Source organism: Elephas maximus, chromosome 20 (assembly GCF_024166365.1).
Source record: "Elephas maximus indicus isolate mEleMax1 chromosome 20, mEleMax1 primary haplotype, whole genome shotgun sequence".
Taxonomy (NCBI): Eukaryota; Metazoa; Chordata; class Mammalia; order Proboscidea; family Elephantidae; genus Elephas; species Elephas maximus.
In genome coordinates, this window is record NC_064838.1 from 33,828,447 (window position 1) to 33,847,885 (window position 19,439).

The 19,439-nt window shown below is 37.2% G+C and overlaps 1 protein-coding gene across 2 annotated transcripts in view; it reads right to left on the minus strand.

The window, feature by feature from the left end:
- Positions 1-19,439, minus strand: part of RAD18 (RAD18 E3 ubiquitin protein ligase) — a 138,197-nt gene that overhangs the window by 61,448 nt on the left and 57,310 nt on the right. For both annotated transcript variants that reach the window (XM_049863440.1, XM_049863439.1), the window contains exons 8-9: positions 13,768-13,844; positions 12,015-12,075 (exon numbers count right to left, since the gene is read on the minus strand). In XM_049863440.1, the coding sequence (XP_049719397.1) occupies positions 12,015-12,075; positions 13,768-13,844 (138 nt within the window). The remainder of the gene's footprint in view (positions 1-12,014; positions 12,076-13,767; positions 13,845-19,439) is intronic.

Below are 19,439 nucleotides of genomic sequence, written 5' to 3' on the forward strand. Positions count from 1 at the left end.
CTCCATTTCTTTAGGTCTTCTTTTATTTCTCTCAGTGATGTTTTGTAGCATTCAAGGTACAGGACTTGCACATGTTTTGTTAAGTCTCTCCCCAAATATTTCATATACTTAATGCTATTGTACAAATGCTATTGTAGGTGGTGGTTTTTTCATTTCCAATTATTTGTTGCTATTTATTATATAGAAATACAATTGATTTTTGTATATTTTCCTTGTATTCTGCAAACTTGTTAAGCTTATTATTAATTCGAGGAGCTTTCTGTAAATTCTTTAGGGTTTTCTATACAGATGATCATGTTTTTGTGAATAAAAACAATTTTGTTTCTTCCTTTCAAATCTCTGTATTGTTTATTTCTCCTTCTTGCCTTTTACACTGATTAGTGTGTGAAAGCACCAGAATTGAGGCGCTTGACCTTAGTAAAATGGCTGCCCCAGGTCTGAGTCCAGATTACATCTTTACTTCTGCCCACTTACCCAGGGATTATAAACCTTTGACAGAGATTTAAGCCTGTAGTTAAGAAAATGTTTTTCCTTGTGGTTAAGCTAAGGGTGTGGAAAGAGAGTTTTCAAAGGGGGTCTGCTATAAATAGCTTATCAGGAATCTCCTGCTAAGTAGCCCTCAGGAAATATCTTGCTCAAGAAGCTATTTTAACAGAAGTCTCAGAAGCAATGCCCTGTGATTGCCCCCCTTTAGGCATGTACTCCTATATTTTAAGAGAGTAACCAACCCAGACAATCCACATATACGCTTTATACCAATCCCCTTTAGTCCCCCACTTCAAGATGTCCTGCCCCTCACTTGCCTAAAGGCTTGAAAATCAACCAAAAAACCATTGCTAGTCCCTGATTCCACCGTATAAATGCACCTATTCAGCTTCAGTTCCTCAGAGTGTCTGGTTTCATTGTGAGATCACATGTATCCCCGGTTCGAACTGTCCTGAGCCCTTAATAAATCTCTTTGCTTTTATTTTAACGGAGTATGCGTTCTGACTCTTTGATACTAGGACCTACAGTATGATGTTAAATAAAGTGGCAACCAGGGGGAAAGCATTCACTATTTTATTATTAAATATGATGTTAGTTGGAGGTTTTTTCCAAGATATCTTTTATCAGATTGAAGAAATTCTAGTTTACTGAGAGTTTTTATCATTAATGGGTGTACAATTTTGTCAAATGCTTTCTCTACATCTCTTGAGGGGATCATACAGTTTTTTCTTTTTCAGTGTGTTAACATGGTGAATTACACTGATTGATTTTTAGACATTAAACCAATCTTGCATTTCTAAGATAAATCCCACTTGACTCAGATGTATTATCCTTTTTATGGAGCCCTGATGGCACAGTGGTTAAGAGCTATAGCTGCTAACCAAAATGCTGGCAGTTCAAATTTACCAGTTGCTCCTTGGAAACCCTATGGGGCAGTTCTATTCTGTTCTATGGGGTTGCTATGAGTCAGAATTGACTTGATAGCAATAGGTTTTTTTTCAGGTTTTGGTGGTGAAACAACTAAGTGCTTGGCTGCTAACTGAAAGTTTGGCAGTAAGAACCCACCCAGAGGCTCCAAGGAAGAAAGACTTGGCAATCTGCTGCCATAAAGATTGAAATAAAAAAAAAAACAGCATAAAAAATCCTATTAGGCGGTTCTACTCTGTCACATGGAGTCACTATGAGTCAAAATTGACTCAATGGCACCTAACAACAACAATCCTTTTTATATATGCTGGATTCAATTTGCTAAAATTTTGTTAGGGATTTTTGCATCTGTGTTCATGAGAAATATTGGTCAGAACATTTATTAGAAGGTCTTTGTCTGGTTTGGTATCATGAAAATTCTGGCCTCACAAAATGTGGTTAAAAGTGTTCCCTCCTTTTCCATTTTTTGAAAAGGGTTTGTGTATAATTGGTACTTCTTTTCTTATGTTCCACAGAACTCATCAGTAAAGGAATTAGGACCTGGAGTTTTCTTCCTGGGAAAGCAAAATAAATTTCTTTAATAGATGTAGGACTATGCAGCTTATGTACTTCTTCTTGAGAGTTGCTGTTGTTGTTGTTGTTAGGTGTTGTTGAGTCAGTTCCGACCTACAGCAACCCTATGCACGACAGAACAAAACGCTGCCCAGTCCTGGGCCATCCTTACAATCGTTGTTATGCTTGAGCTCATTGTTGCAGCCACTGTGTCAATTCACCTCGTTGAGGGTCTGCTTTTCCACTGACCCTGTACTCTGCCAGGCATGATGTCCTTCTCCAGGGACTGATCCCTCCTGACAACATGTCCAAAGTATGTAAGACGCGGTCTCGCCATCCAGGCCTCTAAGGAGCATTCTGGCCACACTTCTTCCAAGACAGATTTGTTCATTCTCTGGCAGTCCATGGTGTATTCAATATTCTTCACCAACACCACAATTCAAAGAGATCAATTCTTCTTCAGTCTTCCTTATTCATTGTCCAGCTTTCACATGCATATGACGTAACTGAAAATACCATGGCTTGGGTCAGGCGCACCTTAGTCTTCAGGGTGACATCTTCGCTCTTCAACACTTTGAAGAGGTCCTTTGCAGCAGATTTGCCCAATGCAATGCGTCTTTTGATTTCTTTTTTTTTTTTAATAATTTTTATTGTGCTTTAAGTGAATGTTTTCAAATCAAGTCAGTCTGTCACAAATAATCTTATATACACCTTACTCCATACTCCCACTTACTCTCCCCCTAATGAGTCAGCCCGCTCCCTCCTTCCAGTCTCTCCTTTCGTGATGCTTTTGCCAGTTTCTAACCCTCTCTACCCTCCTATCTCCCCTCCAGACAGAAGATGCCAACACAGTCTCAAGTGTCCACCTGATACAAGTAGCTCACTCTTCATCAGCATCTCTCTCCAGCCCACTGTCCCGTCCCTTCCATGTCTGATGAGTTGTCTTCGGGAATGGTTCCTGTCCTGAGCCAACAGAAGGTTTGGGGACCATGACCGCTGGGATTCCTCTAGTCTCAGTCAGACCATTAAGTCTGGTCTTTTTATGAGAATTTGGGGTCTGCATCCCACTTCTCTCCGGCTCCCTTCTTTTGATTTCCCTACTGCTGCTTCCGTGACTGTTGATCGTGGATCCAAGCAAAATGAAACCCTTGACAACTTCAATCTTGTCTCCCTTTACCATGATGTTGCTCACTGGTCCAGTTGTAAGGATTTTTGTTTTCTTTATGTTGAGGTGTAATCCATACTGAAGGCTGTGGTCTTTGATCTTCATCAGTAAGTGCTTCAAGTTCTCTTCACTTTAAGCAACACAGGTTGCTAACGAGTCTTCCTCCAATTCTGATGCCCCGTTCTTTTTCATACAGTCCAGCTTCTCGGGTTATTTGCTCAGCATACAGATTGAATAGGTATGGTAAAAAGATACAACCCTGACGCACACCTTTCCTGACTTTAAACCGCTCAGTATCCCCTTGTTCTGTCCAAACAATTACCTCTTGATCTATGTAAAGGTTCCTCATGAGCACAATTAAGTGTTCTGGAATTCCCACTCTTTGCAATGTTAACCATAGTTTGTTATGGTCCAAACAGTCGAATGCCTTTGCACAGTCAAAAAAACACAGGTAAACATCCTTCTTGAGAGAGGTTTGGTAATATGTGTCTTTCGAGGAATTCATTCATGTATGTTCTCAAATTAATTGTTACAAAATCGTTCACAATATTCCCTTTTTATTCTTTTAATATCAGTTAAGATCCTTAGAAATTAACCCTGTTTTAGTCCTGATATTCAAATTGATTTGACGGCAGTGGGTGGATTCATAATTTGTGTCTTCTCTCTTTTTGTTCTGATCACACTTGCTAGAGGTTTATCAATTTTGTTGATCTTTACAAAAAACCAGTTTTTGGTTTTATAAATTCTCTCTGTAGTTTTTGTTTTCCATTTCATTGATTTCTGCTCTTGTCTTTACTGCCACCTTCCTTCTGCTTACTTTGGGTACAGTTTGGTCTTTTTTTTCCTAGTTTCTGAAGATGAAAGCTTAGATCACTAATTTAAGACCTTTTTTCCTTTTCTAATATAAACATTTAATGCTATACATTTCCCGCTAAGCACTGCTTTAGCTGCATCTTACACTGATACGATGTATTCTCATTCAGTCCAAAATATTTACTAACTTGCTTTTACCTGTCCAGTGTATTTCTCAATTACATATGTTTATCATCTAAGGAATTCCACTAGGGTTTTTTTTTTTTTTTTACATCTTCCATTATCACCTCAGCAGAATCCTTATTCTTCTGCCTTGAGTATATTTGTAAATATTTTAAATATTTTTGTCTACTAATTTCTTCATCTCTGGCATTCCTGAGTCTGGTTCTATTGATAGATTCTTCTCCTGTTTAAGCATGTTTTCCTGCTTCTTTGAATTTCTAATAATTTCAACAGGATGTTGGATACTGTTAATTTTAGAGTTGATTGCTAAATTTTGTTCTGTTCTTAAATTGGGTGATATTTTGTTCAGGAGCACATCAAGTTACTTAGAACCAACTGAATGCTTTCAAGGCCTGCTTTAAAATTTTATTAAGGCAGATTACAGCAGCCTTTAGTCTAGAGCAGAGGTCAGCAAACAATGGCCCGCGGGCCAAATCTGAGTCACAACCTCCAGCTAAGAAGGGCTTTTATATTTTAAAAGAGTTGTAGAAATAAAACAAAAAAAGACCATGTGACAGAGAAGGTATGCAGCCTGCAAAGCCTAAAATATTTTATCATCTGGCCCTAAGGTAATTTAGCCGTTATTAAAATTCTGCCCAAATGCTCCATATACTACAAGGTTTTTCTACTCTGGCTGGTAGAAACTCAAACTATTCTTTGCCCCATGTAAGCTCCAGAAACTGTTCTGCCTAATGCTTTCCAGTGGTTCTTCCCCTAGTCTCAGGCAGTCTCCTCTCATGCATGTGCAGATTGCTAGAAAGCCAAATACCTAATAGGATCCTTCTGCACATCTTTAGAGCTTTCTTCTCTATGCATTTCTTTCCTGCCTGACATTCTGTCCTGTAAATTCCAGGCACCTTGGCCCTCCAGAACTTTGATTTCTGTCTCGACTCTGTGATACCACCAGGCTGCATTTTGGCGTTCTCCCATCCTTTGCTACAGCCTAAAAATCACCTACAGACTGTAAGCTGTTAGAATTGTAGAGGCTACTACTTTGTTTCTTCGTTCTCTCAGGGATCACAGTTCTGTGTTATTTTCCAGCATCTGAAAACCCCTGTGTCACACATTTCATCTGGTTTTCTCCAGTTTTTTAGTGGAGAGGAGTAAATATAGCCTCTGTTATTCCATCTGGGCTAAGAGTAAAGATCGTCATTAAAAATTTTCTTTTAACAAAATGTCTTTTATGTTAACATGTAATGGATTTATTGTTATCATTTTTAAATGAGTTAATAAATATTTTTGAAATTTCCTGGTTTTATTTTCTTCTTTGACCCATGGGTTACTTGAGTGTATGTAATTTAGTTTCCAAATATTTGGTTATTTTCCAGAGAGCTTCTTGTTACTGATTTCTAATTTAATTTCATTGTGGTCAGAGAACACATGTTGTATGCTGAATGAATACTCGAGGTCTCCACTCTGGTGCTCCGTCCTATAAATTCTAGCTACTTTGATTTCCCTGGTTCCTCAGCTCTTTCTCCTTAACTCAGACTCCACTAGGCTCTGCCTGGGTCTTCCTCTCCCTGAACTGCAGCCTGGAAACTCTCCTAAAAGAGTAAGCTGAGACAATTACTTAGCTCATTTCATTTTTTCAAGGATTCCTGTTCCCTTGCTGCCTGATATTCAGTGCCTTAGAAACCACTGTTTCATATGATTTGTCCACTTATTTTGGTTGTTTCAAGCAGTAAGATAAATCGGGTCTCTGTTGCTACATTATAGCCAGAAGCAGAAGTCCTCTAAGTTTTATTTTGTAATGTAATACATATCAATAAATATAAACCATACAAACAAAAGCTGGTAATTTTTTAGAGTGTACAGAGCCTTGGAGAACTAAGAACCTTTATTATAAATGCTGGAGTACCCCCTGACTTACCCTTAGGTACTGCTTCCTAGCAGCACTCTACTTCCAGGTTATCTTATCTAGTAAATGCTACCTGTAACCTAACGTCTTCAAATACGTCTTTTTAGTCAGGTAGACTCACATATTCATGGCTAATTCTCTCTTCCAGTCGGATATCCAATAGAAACCAAAAGTTAACACAGACAAAACGGAAATTTTGATTCCATTTCTCCATCCACAATCTTCCCCTGGTCTTCTCCATCTCAGTAAATGGCACCATCATCTCCCTCCCCAGTTGCTTAAAACGAAAATGGAGGAGTTATTCTTGATTCCTTTCAGTCATCCACACATTCAATTCATCAATAAATACTACCGCTTCTATTTTCATAGTTTACCTGGAATAGTTCACTATAGTCCTAGATTGCAACCACTCTAGGCTAGGCCACGTCTCTGGCCTAATTTACTGCAATAGCCTCACTTCATTCAGTTCTCTCCTCATACATCACATCACTTCTCGAAGAGCCCTTCCTGGACCACCAAATCTAAAATAGCAGCTCCATCACTCTCTATCCTTGCCTTGTATTTCTTTATGAAGTGCTATCACACTTATCACTATCTGACTATTACACATTTCAACTGTCACTCTCCCCATTGTGCATGTGGGCAAAGACGTAGACTGTTTTGGCTAATGCTATATTCCCAATACCTAGAATATTGTCTGAGATGCAGTAATTGGTGATCAATAAATACTTGAGTGATGAAACTCCTGACTGATTTTCTGGCTTTTTTTTTTGTCCCACCCCTACCCTGCTGCAATTATTTCTCTACTCAACAGACATCATGATTTTTTTTAATGTAATAGATAAAAATCACTTATCTTTTTAAACTTCCCATTGACTTCCCACAGGAGCCCTAGTGGCACGGTGGTTAAGAGCTCGGCTGCTAACCAAAAGGCAGGAGTTCAAACCCACCAGTCACTCCTTGAAAACCCTACAGGGCAGTTCTACTCTGTCCTATAGGGCCGCTATGAGTCAGAATCAACTCAACGGCAATGGGTTTTAATGGCTTCCCACTGGGTTAAAAATAAAAACCAAAATAAACTTTTTCAAGTTCTTACATGGTCTGGCCCCCTGCCTTTCATTATACCATCTCCTCTCTTACTACATTCTACCCACACTTGCCTCCTTTGTTTCTACTTTAGGGCCTTTGCTCCGGATGCTCCCTCTGCCTGGAACTTTCTTCCTCCAGCACTCTTAAACGGCTGCTTCTTTATTCTTATTTTACTTAAGACTCATACCAAATGTCAACCTTTCAAGAAATGCCTTTCCCTGACTACCTTATCTAGTGCCTCCCATAATTTCTATCATATTACTGCTTTATTTTCTTCAAAATACTTGCCACCTAAAATTGTGTTATTATATGTCTGCTTATTTATTATGTTATTTATCTATCTCCTACTAGAATGTAAGTTCCACAAGAGGAGTGACCTTGTGTACCTTGCTTACTGCTGTATTCCCAGTACCTAGGATACCAGCTGGCACATTGTAGATGCTCAATAAATGTTTATAAAATTAATGAATTTCCAAACAAAGGAACGAATTAAATTATGCTATAATGCCTTGCCTACTTAACAAGATTATGTTGGTGCTCCCAGGAAAAGTTTCAGGAAATAGTGTTCATTGAAGTTCTTTCTAACCCAACCCAGAATCCAGTGCCGTCGAGTTGATTCCGACCTATAGCGACCACACAGGACAGAGTAGAACTGCCCCATAGAGTTTCCAAGGAGAGTCTGGCAGATTTGAACTGTTGACCTTTTGGTTAGCAGCTGCGGCATTTAACCACTACGCCACCAGGGTTTCCGAAGTTCTTTCTAGCAGACTATAAAACTATATTTTACCAAGGTAAAGAACATGAAGATTCCAAAAATTATGTCTTAATTAAGAACACTTACTAAAAGTATCTGATATCTGAAATTCACAGGTAACTCATTCAATTCAACCTCTGTATCAAATACACTTTCTTCAGGTCCTCAACCAAAGCTCAAATTGACTGATTTTACTGTTTCTTTACTTAAAAGAGAAAGTCATGAATATTATTCTATCCCAAAGGTTGCTAAAGAAAATAAAAAAGACGTATCATCACAAAACTATCAAATCAGCCCATTCATAAAATTAAGGTCATTGTTGTTTTAAGTGTTATAACCTTAAATTAAAGCTTAAACACATAAAAAGGTTTCCAAACATGCAGTTATCCTTTCAGCTTCAAAGCAGGCAGCAAAGTACAATGCAAAGGGCATAGACGTGAGTAACTGGTATTTCCAGTACTGATTTTTACTAGCTATAAGGGCAAATTGCCCAACATCTCTGAGTCTCAGTTTCTTCCTCTATGAAATGAAGAGAATACTCACTTTACAGATTTGTTGGGAGGATTACTAAGATAACATGAACTCTGGGCACAGAGTATATACTCAACAATTGTGATTTCTGTCTTTTCTTTTAAAAAGTGACAAAATGGAAATGAGTAGAAGACTGCTCAAGTCAGAAGATATGAGGTAGCTGAGCCATAACTGATAACTGCTTGGCACGTAGATCTAAACTTACATATTTCTTCTCAAAAAGAAAGTAAAATCAAATAGTGAGAGATATGGAAAAATAAAGGAAACAAAAGATAATCAGAGTGATTGGAATATAATAGACTTATAAACTTGAGAGTAATGGAAGCCACTGAAAATTTTCTGATAATGGCTGGGGGTCAATGAAGCAGGAACGACATGATCAGAAGATTCACCAATTTTATCTTAGCATATCTTCATTGTCGTTAGTTGCCAGATTCCAATTCATGGCGACCCCACATGTGCAGAATAAAATGGTTCCATAGAGTTTTTAAGGCTGTGACCTTTCAGAAGGAGATCACCAAGCTTGCATTCCAAGGCACCTCTGGGTGGGTTTGAACTGCCAAACTTTCAGCTAGTAGTTGAGCATTTAACTGTTTTCGTCACCCAGGAACTCCTTAGATTTACCAATTTTAGAAGATGACTTTGGCTTCTGAGGATTAATGGATCAGGGAACAGCAAGAGAAGATGGGGAATGACTAGCTAGGTGGCAACTGTGGCTAGGATCATGGCAGAGGACAGAAAAAGAAGTGCATAGAATCAGAGATATTTAGAAAATAGAGACTGACAGAACTGGATGAACTGAACATGAGTATGTCAGGAAAGGAAAAAAAAATTGTCACATATGAAAGACCAAGAATCAGAATGGCAAGGTATTTACTGAGAGCAATGCCGAAAGCTACAAGACAATGGAAGAATTCTTCAAAATTCAGAGGGAAAAGTCTTTCCAACCTAGAATTCTATACCCAGCCATACTATCAATCACTTGTAAAAGTAATATTTTCAGTTATGCATGCATGGTCTTAAAAAATATTTCTCTATATACCTTTTCTCAGGAAGATTCCTGGAAAATCTATTCTACCAAAACAAGAAAAGACAATGAGAATATTTGGATCCCAGATAAAGTGAGACAACACAGGAGGGAGGAGAGTAGAATCCTCAGATTCTATTCAGAAGTAACCTCAGAAGGTTTGCAAAAGGAAATTCCAGGATAGCGGCTATGTACAAGGCCCAAAGAGCAACCAAAGTATATTGGATGTAGGCAAGATATTCCTGAGAAAACAATAAAGTTGAAAACAATTAATGTGTTTAGGTGTTTAGAGAGTGATTTACACTTCTGGTGGAAGCCTGAAAATAAATTAGTACTAAGCATATAGTCTGTCTTGGAAGAAGTATAACCAGGATGCTCCTTAGAAGCAAACATGGTGAGACTATGTCTCACACATTTTGAACATATTGTCAGGAGCGATCAGTTCCTGGAGAAGGACATCATGCTTGGTAAAGTAGAGGGTCATCAAAGAAGAGGAAGGCTCTCAATCAGATGGACTGACACAGTAGCTGCAACAAAGGGCTTAAGCATAACAACAATTGTGAGGATGGCACAGGACCGGGCAGTGTTTATTCTGTTGTACACAGGGTCACTATGAGTTGGAACCAACTCAACGGCACCTAAGACAACAACAAAAACAACAAGGTATATAGTAAGGTGGAGCCACGTGGTTAAGAGCTCAGCTGCTAACCAAAAAGTCAGAAGTTCAAATCTACCGGCCGCTCCTTGGAAACCTGATGGAGCAATTCTACTCTGTCCTATAGGGTCTCTCTGAGTCAGAATCGACTCAACGGCAACAGTTTGGTTGTTTTTTATACAGTAAAATAAGCAAATAAAAGAGAATTATTAATTCCAGGAAAAACATGTTTTCCTGAAAGGCATTATAACCATAGCATGTATACTGCCTCGCTCAACTGTAAACAATGTATCTAATTAAATATTGATCTTACAAAGTTTACTATATAACAATATTCAGAGGATGGGAGGGTGGCAAAGGCAGGGGTCAGGGTGTATAAAAAAGCTAAATCTTTATTTTTCATATTAGGCAGTCAATGGTTAACATGTTAAACTGAAAAACTTTAAGAAATAACAGAAAGAGCAATCTTTTTTTATAAATATGAAGCTAAATACCAAAAGAAAAGCCAAAAGGCTTGAGAGTTATTACCTCTAGGGAACAAGAATGGAGGCAGGTTGCTGGTGGAGTAGGCAGGGGATTGCTGTTTTTTACAATAAACCTTATAGAATTACATGGTTTAAAAAAAAAGTGCATGTAAATTATTAAATATTTAAAAGGAGCGGAGATAGCAATAGTATATTTTTGATACTAAATCAAAAAATATGACTAAACTGTAAAGCTAAACATTAAAGATTTATGAAGTGCATAAAAGTTTAAAAATATATATATATTTCCCAGGTTTTTTTAGAGCTAAATTAATGAATTTAACATGACCTGTTTATTAAAGATAAACTTTTTTTAAGATACTTGAATGGTGGGCAATAGATATTTGTATATTTTCTTGCCTGTATCTTGTACACATTTTTCTTAGTGTGGCACAATTGTTAGACATCATCCCTCGAGTGATTCGAATTTCTTTCTCCCTGTGCAAATTTTCTGGTTTCCTTATTTTTACAGGCTTTATTTTTGTCAGTTCAGTAATCATTTGATATTCCCTTCTCTATCTCCTCTCTGGCTTCTCAAAAGTTTATCAAAGGCACTCACATCATACTCATCTTTCTAGTGACAAAATAACACAAGCTTTTGTTGTTCGGTCTATGGTCCATGAATATCCTCGGTTCCTTTTCCTACTCTAGTAAGACGTTGGCCATCACACCCATATAGAGTGCTGGTGTACTTCATCCTCCCTCCTCTAAAGTAGAGCACTCCTGAACTTTCCCCTTCAAAATTTAAGAACTGGGAAAAGAAAACAAAATTCTCTTAGCATAATTAAAACGTACCAAAACAGGGAGTATTCATTCAACATACATTAAAATATTAACTATCTACTGCTTCCCAAGCACTTAAATTTAAGCTAAAAACCAACCAAACAAAGAATAACAACAATCAATTGACAAAACAGTAATACGTTAGCCCCAGGAAAGATATATAAAAAGACCATTTAAAGAAAAGGAAATGATAAAGTTAGGAAGTTAGTAACAACTAATAAAGTGAAAACTATTTTTGGCACAAATTTGAAAGTTATAGAGGTGTTGACATTCTTTATGGAAGTGCCCTCGTTGAGTGGCCCAAGGAGAGGATGGACAGTCAGTTTCCATTTTAAACCCATTATCTTCTCACAGGGATGCTTTGAAAGCAGCAACTAATTAATATTTGCAAAGTGTTTTGTGATAAGCTCAAAGTAGAATATTAGTCATAAATCAAAAAGCAGGCACACAGAGTTATAAATAAGGTCACTGTTTGAGTAAACACTTAACTAAAATTCAGTCTCTTAAGTAATGTTAACAAGAAAAGTTTACATTCAGCATTAATGTAAAACTTAAAAAAAAATTATTGAAGAGGAAAAACTAGGTAACCCAAATCCTTGTTGCAAATAAAAAACACTGCACAACTTACGGTATGTACTATGGATTTCATCTATTTCCTTTTCTGTTTGGTCCTTTGTAAAAACCATGATCTAAAATAATACAGAAAAAGCTCATTAAAAAAATTTTAACAAGATAAAAAAGGGAAATGAGTTCTACAAACTTTAAAATCTCAAATGCAATATTTAATAAAGAAAAACAATAATCTCTTCATCTCTATTTTACACAGACCTAGTAAAAATAATTCTAGTGTTACTTCCCTTGAATAGGAAACCCTGGTGGTTTAGCTGTTAAAAGATACTGCTGCTGACCAAAAGGTCGGCAATTTGAATCCACCAGGCGCTCCTTGGAAACTCTATGAGGCAGTTCTGCTCTGTCCTATAGGGTCTCTGTGAGTCAGAATTGAGTCGACGGCAACAGGTTTGGGGTTTTTTTTTCCCCTTGAATAGGATGTTTTCATAATTAGTATACATTTCACACATTACTTTTTTTCTCATCGGTAGAAACCGTAACACTAATTCCATTATAATATATGAAAAATTAGCATAATGATTAAGTTTCCTATTTTCAGTATTTAATTTTCACATTCATTAACAAAACAGGCAATACTTGATGCTACAAGACTGAAGAAATTCAGCGTCTCCATTAATAAGGCTGCTCTTCTTGTCTATCTTTTGTTTCCAACCTAACTTCTCCAAGGTAATACTAGAAAAGAAATACACATAGAAAATGCAATAATACAAGTGTAGTGCATCAAATTTCTAGTTCCATTTTTTTTTTTTTCTTACCTTAAAAGGTCAGAAATCTATTTATACAATTCCCATCTTACAGGTAGCACAGGTAATAAAGTCAATGGAAACCCCATTTTTTCCTACTGTCTGGTTATAAACTCGGAGCCCTGGTGATACAGTGGTTAAGAGCTTCGCTGCTAACCAAAAGACTGGCAGTTCAATCCACCAGCTGCTCCTTGAAAACTCTATGGGGCAATTCTACTCTGTCCTATAAGGTAGCTATGAGTCAGAATCAACTCTATACCAGTGTGTTTGGTTTTTGGTTATAAACTTACTTCCCTAAGGCCACTGCTTTCTTAGAAACTCACTACCGGTACTCTAGGGAAAAAAAGCCTGCTTGGGAGAGCCCAAAACACCTCCTCCAGTATCACAGGACACAGTGACTATTTTCTTCTTTGGTAACTCTTTCCTCAAGTTTTGGATCATCAAGCTAGAGGAAGGCAACAACAGTGAAGAACTTTAGATCTCTTAATCCCTCAGTAAGCTGAATAGAATACTCAATCCTCATAAATTTTTACAATGTACTTAGTTTCTCCGTACATAGAATCTCAGAATTGCAGAATGCCAGAGCTAAAAAGGGATCTTAGCGGTCATATATTTCAACCCCTTAATTTTACAGTTAAAGTCCCTAAGAGCCACCGAAGTTAAGTAGCTTAACAAACGTCCCCAGAAGAGAAAGAACCAATATTAAGGCTACCTGAGGAACAGGTATATGTTTTCTTCACAGGACTCCAGTTCACTAATAAACACTAAATAAGCTCTAGTTCATTAATAAACTCAACTTGGGATTGCATTTTGTGCTAGAAAACTGCTAAATCCTAATAGTATTTTGTATTAAAAATGAGCTGCAAGTAATCATATTACGTGGAAATGTGTTCCAGTACATCTTCCGCTGAGCAGATTTAATAAGGGCTTGCTTTAATATTAGTAGGGTGTGAAACTTTTCTTTCCTTCTTCTCTACCAAGCTACTGAAACAGATACCATCAACATACATTTTCATTGAGTTTACTAGCTTCGAGACGCATCCTAGTCTTCTCCATATTTTCAATTTCTTTAGCAATTTCAGCAGCTGTTAAAATAAAGACATACAACCAATGTTAATTTCATGCTTTTTATCATTATACTAAGATTATCTAACATGTTAACATTAAGGGGAGCTGGGTGGCAGGTATATGAGAACTCCATGTACTATTTCTGCAATTTTTCTATAAGTCTAAAATTATTTCAAAACAAAAGGTTAAAAGGATAAGGACATAGAGTTAAATCACTAAGCTCTTATACATGCACAACAGTTCAAAATATAACTAGAGGAGTAAATTCAAAGCATTTTGTTTTCTCCTCTGAGTACGTTAAGTGTAAACTGCCGTCCCAACAGGATACGAAAATTAATTCGTTAGTGTGAGTTCAATTCTTAGGGAATGTCTATTCAAATTCCATGTACTAAACGTAGTACAGCAGTCTAGTTTTCAAGCAGAGAGAAAGTCCTACAAAATATCAAGGAAAAAATTATCTTGACTCCAAAACCTTTGTCTGTGGGCACAGTTACTAATCACACACATCAAAGAGATCTGTAATACACCCTGTCATAATACATAAATGCCTCTGAATGCAAAAAGCACAGAATTTGCAAATGCCACCTTTCTACCTCCAAAGTCAACATATTAAAACTAAAATACAGATGGTATAGAATAAAAACCTATAATACCTTCCACACTGAAATACACATGAAAAGAAATGACATCTGGAATTTGTTTAAAAAATCATCAATGGGAGGTATACATGGTAGATGAAACGAGAGTAGGCATGGGTTGATAATTGTTAAGTTGATGACAGGTAGATGGGGGAATCATACTCTTCTCTCTACTTCTACATATGTTTAAAACAGCCCCTATTAAAAGGTTAAAAAAAATCCTACAGTACTTGAAAGGATCATTTAAGAACACAGTTTGAAGTTTGTTTTCTAAGTACTGAGAGAGATACCTTTTGCCTCTCTCTACTATAAAACTGGTAGAAACAATGTAAACGATATTTCCCTCCATGAGCAGGAACAGCTATCAGTTCTCTCCTTTCCTAATTTACCAAGCCATGGGATAACAAGTTAGCAAAAGGATCATTTGTATTCTATCCAACCCATTAACACAAGTATAATTCAAGACAGAGAACATCTGGCAAGCCCTCTTCTAAGGCATTAAGAAAACTTATTAGGATTAGGTACAAATTTAGGGGCTTAAATGTTTTTCAGAGAGATTTCTGATTCCATTTAGGATGTAGAAACCTGGGAACAACAAGAAAAAGCTGAGGTTGGGTTGGGTTTTTTGGCCTCTTTTGCTAGGTCTTTATTGCGTGGGGTTGAGTAAACCTTTTCAGCAGCTGAATGTGGTTTGGGTTTTGTTCTTGCTATAGGTGCCCTCAGTTCACCACTGATTTCACATTCCTTGAGAATTTTCTTGTACTTAGGCTGGTGACTGAATTGCCAGAGAATTTCTTTATTTTTATTTTTTTTATGTTCCTGTGTCATTCATAACTTGGCTTTCCCCATGAGCCTGCACCTCAGAGAGGGTCTTTCTCCATGCTCTCACTACTCTCCTAGGGGTTGACTGCTGTTATTTGTCACTTGGAGCATGCTAACTTGGAGGTAGGATGTAACCTCCTGGTTAGCAGCCATAGCACTTAACCACTATGCCACCAGCTTTCACAAAAGAGAAGACATGTTCATTTCCAGGCACAAATACTATTTTCTTCAGTGTTTAGATTCCTACATACAGTCTGGTTTTCAACCAAAACTTACAAGACACAAAGCAAAAACAAACAACAATATCAAAACTATACTCAGATACCACCCACTTGTTGGAACCATCAGGCATGAAATTTAAAATAACTATCATTAATATGCTAAAGGTTCTAGTGAAAAGGTGAATAACATACCTGAATAAGTGGGGCATTTCAGTAGAGAGATAAAACTAACAGAAATAAAATAGAAATGCTAGATATAAAAAAACACCGTAACAGAGATGACTCAATTCAGCCAAGGAAAGAACCAAACCAAAAAACCAAACCTGTTGCTGCCAAATTATTCCAACTCATGGTGACCCCATGTGCCACAGAGTAGAAATGCCCCATAAGGGTTTCTTAGCTGTAATCTTTACGGAAGAAGACTGCCAGGTCTTCCCTCCACGGCGTCACTGGGTGGGTTTGAACTGCCAACCTTTAGGTTAGGAGTCGAGTACAAACTATTTGCACCACCCAGAGGCCTTAAGAAAGAATCAATGACTTTGAAATAAGAGCAACAATATTACCTCAACTGAAACACAGAAAGAAAAAGGGTGCAGCTGAGTGCCTAACCACTGTACCACCAGGACTTCTATTAAAAAAGGGGTGGGGGCGAGATATCAGAATAGAACATTCATAGCTGTGGGACAATATCAAAAGGTATAACATACATGTAATAGAAATTCCAGAAGAAGAGAAAGAAGAAAAAACAATATACGAAGAGCTAATGGACAAAACTTGCCAAAAATAGTGAAATACGACAAACAACAAATGCAAGACTTTCCGAGCACACCAGATACAATACAAAAACAAAAATAATAAATGAACAACAACAACAAAAGATAACATGCACAGACACAAAGAGAAAATCTTGACACCAACCAGAGGCAAAAAAGCATATTACATAAAGAAAAATAAAGAATTATAGCACACTTCTCAACAGAAGACAACGGAGTGACATCTCGAAAGTGCTGAAAGAAAAAAATTGCCAATCCAGAATTCTATATTCAATGAAGGTATCTTCTAAAAGTGAAAGAGAAATAAAGGCTTTGAGACAAACACAGAATTTATTATTAGCAGACCTGCACTACAAAAACGTGTTAAAGAAAATTCTTCAAGCAGAAGGAATATCAAACCAGAAAGAAACTTTTATCTCCAAGAACAAATAGAGTGCTAAAAATGATAAGTATAAATTACACTTTCTACCTTATTTTTAACTACTTGAAAAGAAAATTGACTCTTAAAAGTAAAAAAAAAAAAAAAAATTGATTTTTTAATCCAAAAACAGTAACTATGTTGAGTTAATAGCATAAAAAGTAAAACATATGATGACAATAGCACAAAAAACAATAGTTCGGAATTGGGAGTACATTGTATGGTTCTTCCACTACAAGCAAAGGAGTATAATATATCTGAAAGCGTTGTTCTTATTAGATGCCGTCGATTTGGTTCCAATTCACAGTGACCCCATGCACAATAGAACGAAACGCTGCCCAGTTCTAAGCCGTCCTTACAATGTGTAGCCTGCGATTAATTAAGAACATACATTGCAAACCCTAAAGGAACTACTAAGATTTTTTTTAAAACTGGTAAAATTATATGCCAAGAGTAGAAATAAAATTTAACAATAAAAAATGTTCAGTTAATCCAAAAGACAGCAGAAAAAAAAATTAAATGGAACAAACAGAAAACAACCAGCAGGATGTTAGATTTAAAGTCAATTGTATCAATAATTACACGGACTGTAAATGGTAAAAAAGCACCAATTAAGAGAATGTCAGACTGGATAAAAAAGCAAGACCAAACTATATGCTATCAACAAAGAACCAATCTTAAAGACACAGACAGGCTAAAAATAAAAGAATAAAAAAAGGTATATTACTTAAAAAAACAAAACAAAACACTAAACTCAGAGCCGTCAAGTCGATTCCGACTCATAGTGACCCTGCAGGACAGAGTAGAATTGCCCCACAGAGTTTCCGAGGACCACCTGGCGGATTCGAACTACCGACCCTTTGGTTAGCAGCTGTAGCACTTAACGAGGACACCACCAGGGCTTCCTATATATATTATTTAAACATTAATAAAAAGAAACCTGGAGTGGCTATACTAATATGAGGCAAAATTGACTTCAGAACAATCAATATTATCAGGGACAAAGTGGGAAACTACGTAATGATAAAGGGGTCAATTCACCAAGAAGACACTGCAATCCTAAATCTGTATGCATCTAGAACAGAAACTGAAAATACATGACAAAAGACTTCCAGCTCTGAACAAGATAGAGCAGACTCACTTCTTCCTGTTCTTCCCCCACTAAGTACAACTAAAAACCATGGATATAAAAAAACAATCCTAAGAGAACTCTGAAGGGTGGAAAGAGGAAGATGGACTGGTTATCTCCGGATCTGCGTAACAACTCGGTGGTGAGTTCCCTAGGCTTTCTTTTTATCTCCTGTTTTTTTTTTTTTTTATGTTAGAGAATGGACTCTGGAGAAGCCTGCAACCCAGAACCAACAACAGGCACAGACACAAAAGCCCCAAGAAAAACCTGCTCTCTCTAAGCAAAGGACTAGAAAAGGGGCAGCTCAGAAGCCGTTTTGATAAGACCAGCTAAACATCACTGATGCACCCACAGCCCCCACAGTATCATCAGAGAGCAAGTGGGAAATCCGAACTTCCAATCCCCTCACCTGACAGGAGCAGGAGGCATGCATCAGTGGAGGCCTGGTGAGGAGTACAGACTTTCACCCCCAGCCCAGAAGTAGAAGGCAGGACCCTCACCCTCTCAACTAGTAATGGGAAGGAGGATCTCAAAGAGAAAGAACTTGTAGAAAGGCATTCTTTAAGCCTGCATTGGAAATCCTGGACATACCCCTGACCAACTCACACATGACACTGTTCAGAATTATACACCAAATGATTTGAGAACTGAACTGTAGGGTGAAATACCACCTACACAGGTTTTCAGAGTGGCCTCCAGATAGCACATAAACTGGAAGGCATACCAGAATAGCACTGCAAGGTCTCTGAAAACTAAATTGCCCTTAGAATCACAGCCCACAAATGGAGGCCAGAATCTGCATACTAAACCTAAACAGAGAGACCGTCTGCTAAAATTGAGTAGTTAAATAGGATCCAGAGATTCTTAACATAATACCTAAAATGTCCAGGATACCATACAAAACACTCATCATACTAAGGACCAGGAAAATCACAACTTGAATGAGAAAAGACAACCAACAGATGCCAACACCAAGATGACTCAGATTTTCCAATTAATTTATAAGAATTTTAAAGCTATCATAAAAATGTTTTAACAAGCAGTTACAAATACTCTTTAAAGTAAAGAAAACAAAACTGATACTGTATGTAATACTTTTATGATTGTAGCTGGTCCATTACATAAAAATATATCTCTTGGGTAATTTATATGTTACACTGAAGTTATTAATTTCTTATAATTCGAAAGGGGGACTAAAAAACAACTAAAATTGGAAGCAAAGTGAAAATAATAAACCCAGTGGTATTTCCAACAAATAACATAACAACAATGAAGGGAGATAAAAAGGGACTTAGGAACACAGTATTCAACCACATACCCTCAGCTGGGGGAGCTGGTGGGGGACAGGCGGGGAGGGGTAGGTTCATTCTGTAGTAGTGCATCGGTTAGGATGAAGCAATTGTGAAACCACTTTAGATAAACAAGTTAGTAAATGTGTTGATGTCGGGAGGGAGGGTTCTCGCTATGGAAAAAAGGGAAATATAGATATAAAATAGAAAAAGTAAAGAAAAACCTGTGGGGTTGGACTGAAGCAGAGGTACTGGTGTGTTCTCATGATTCTAAAATATGTAAGTACAAATGCATTTATGTGTATATATATAGTACACATAC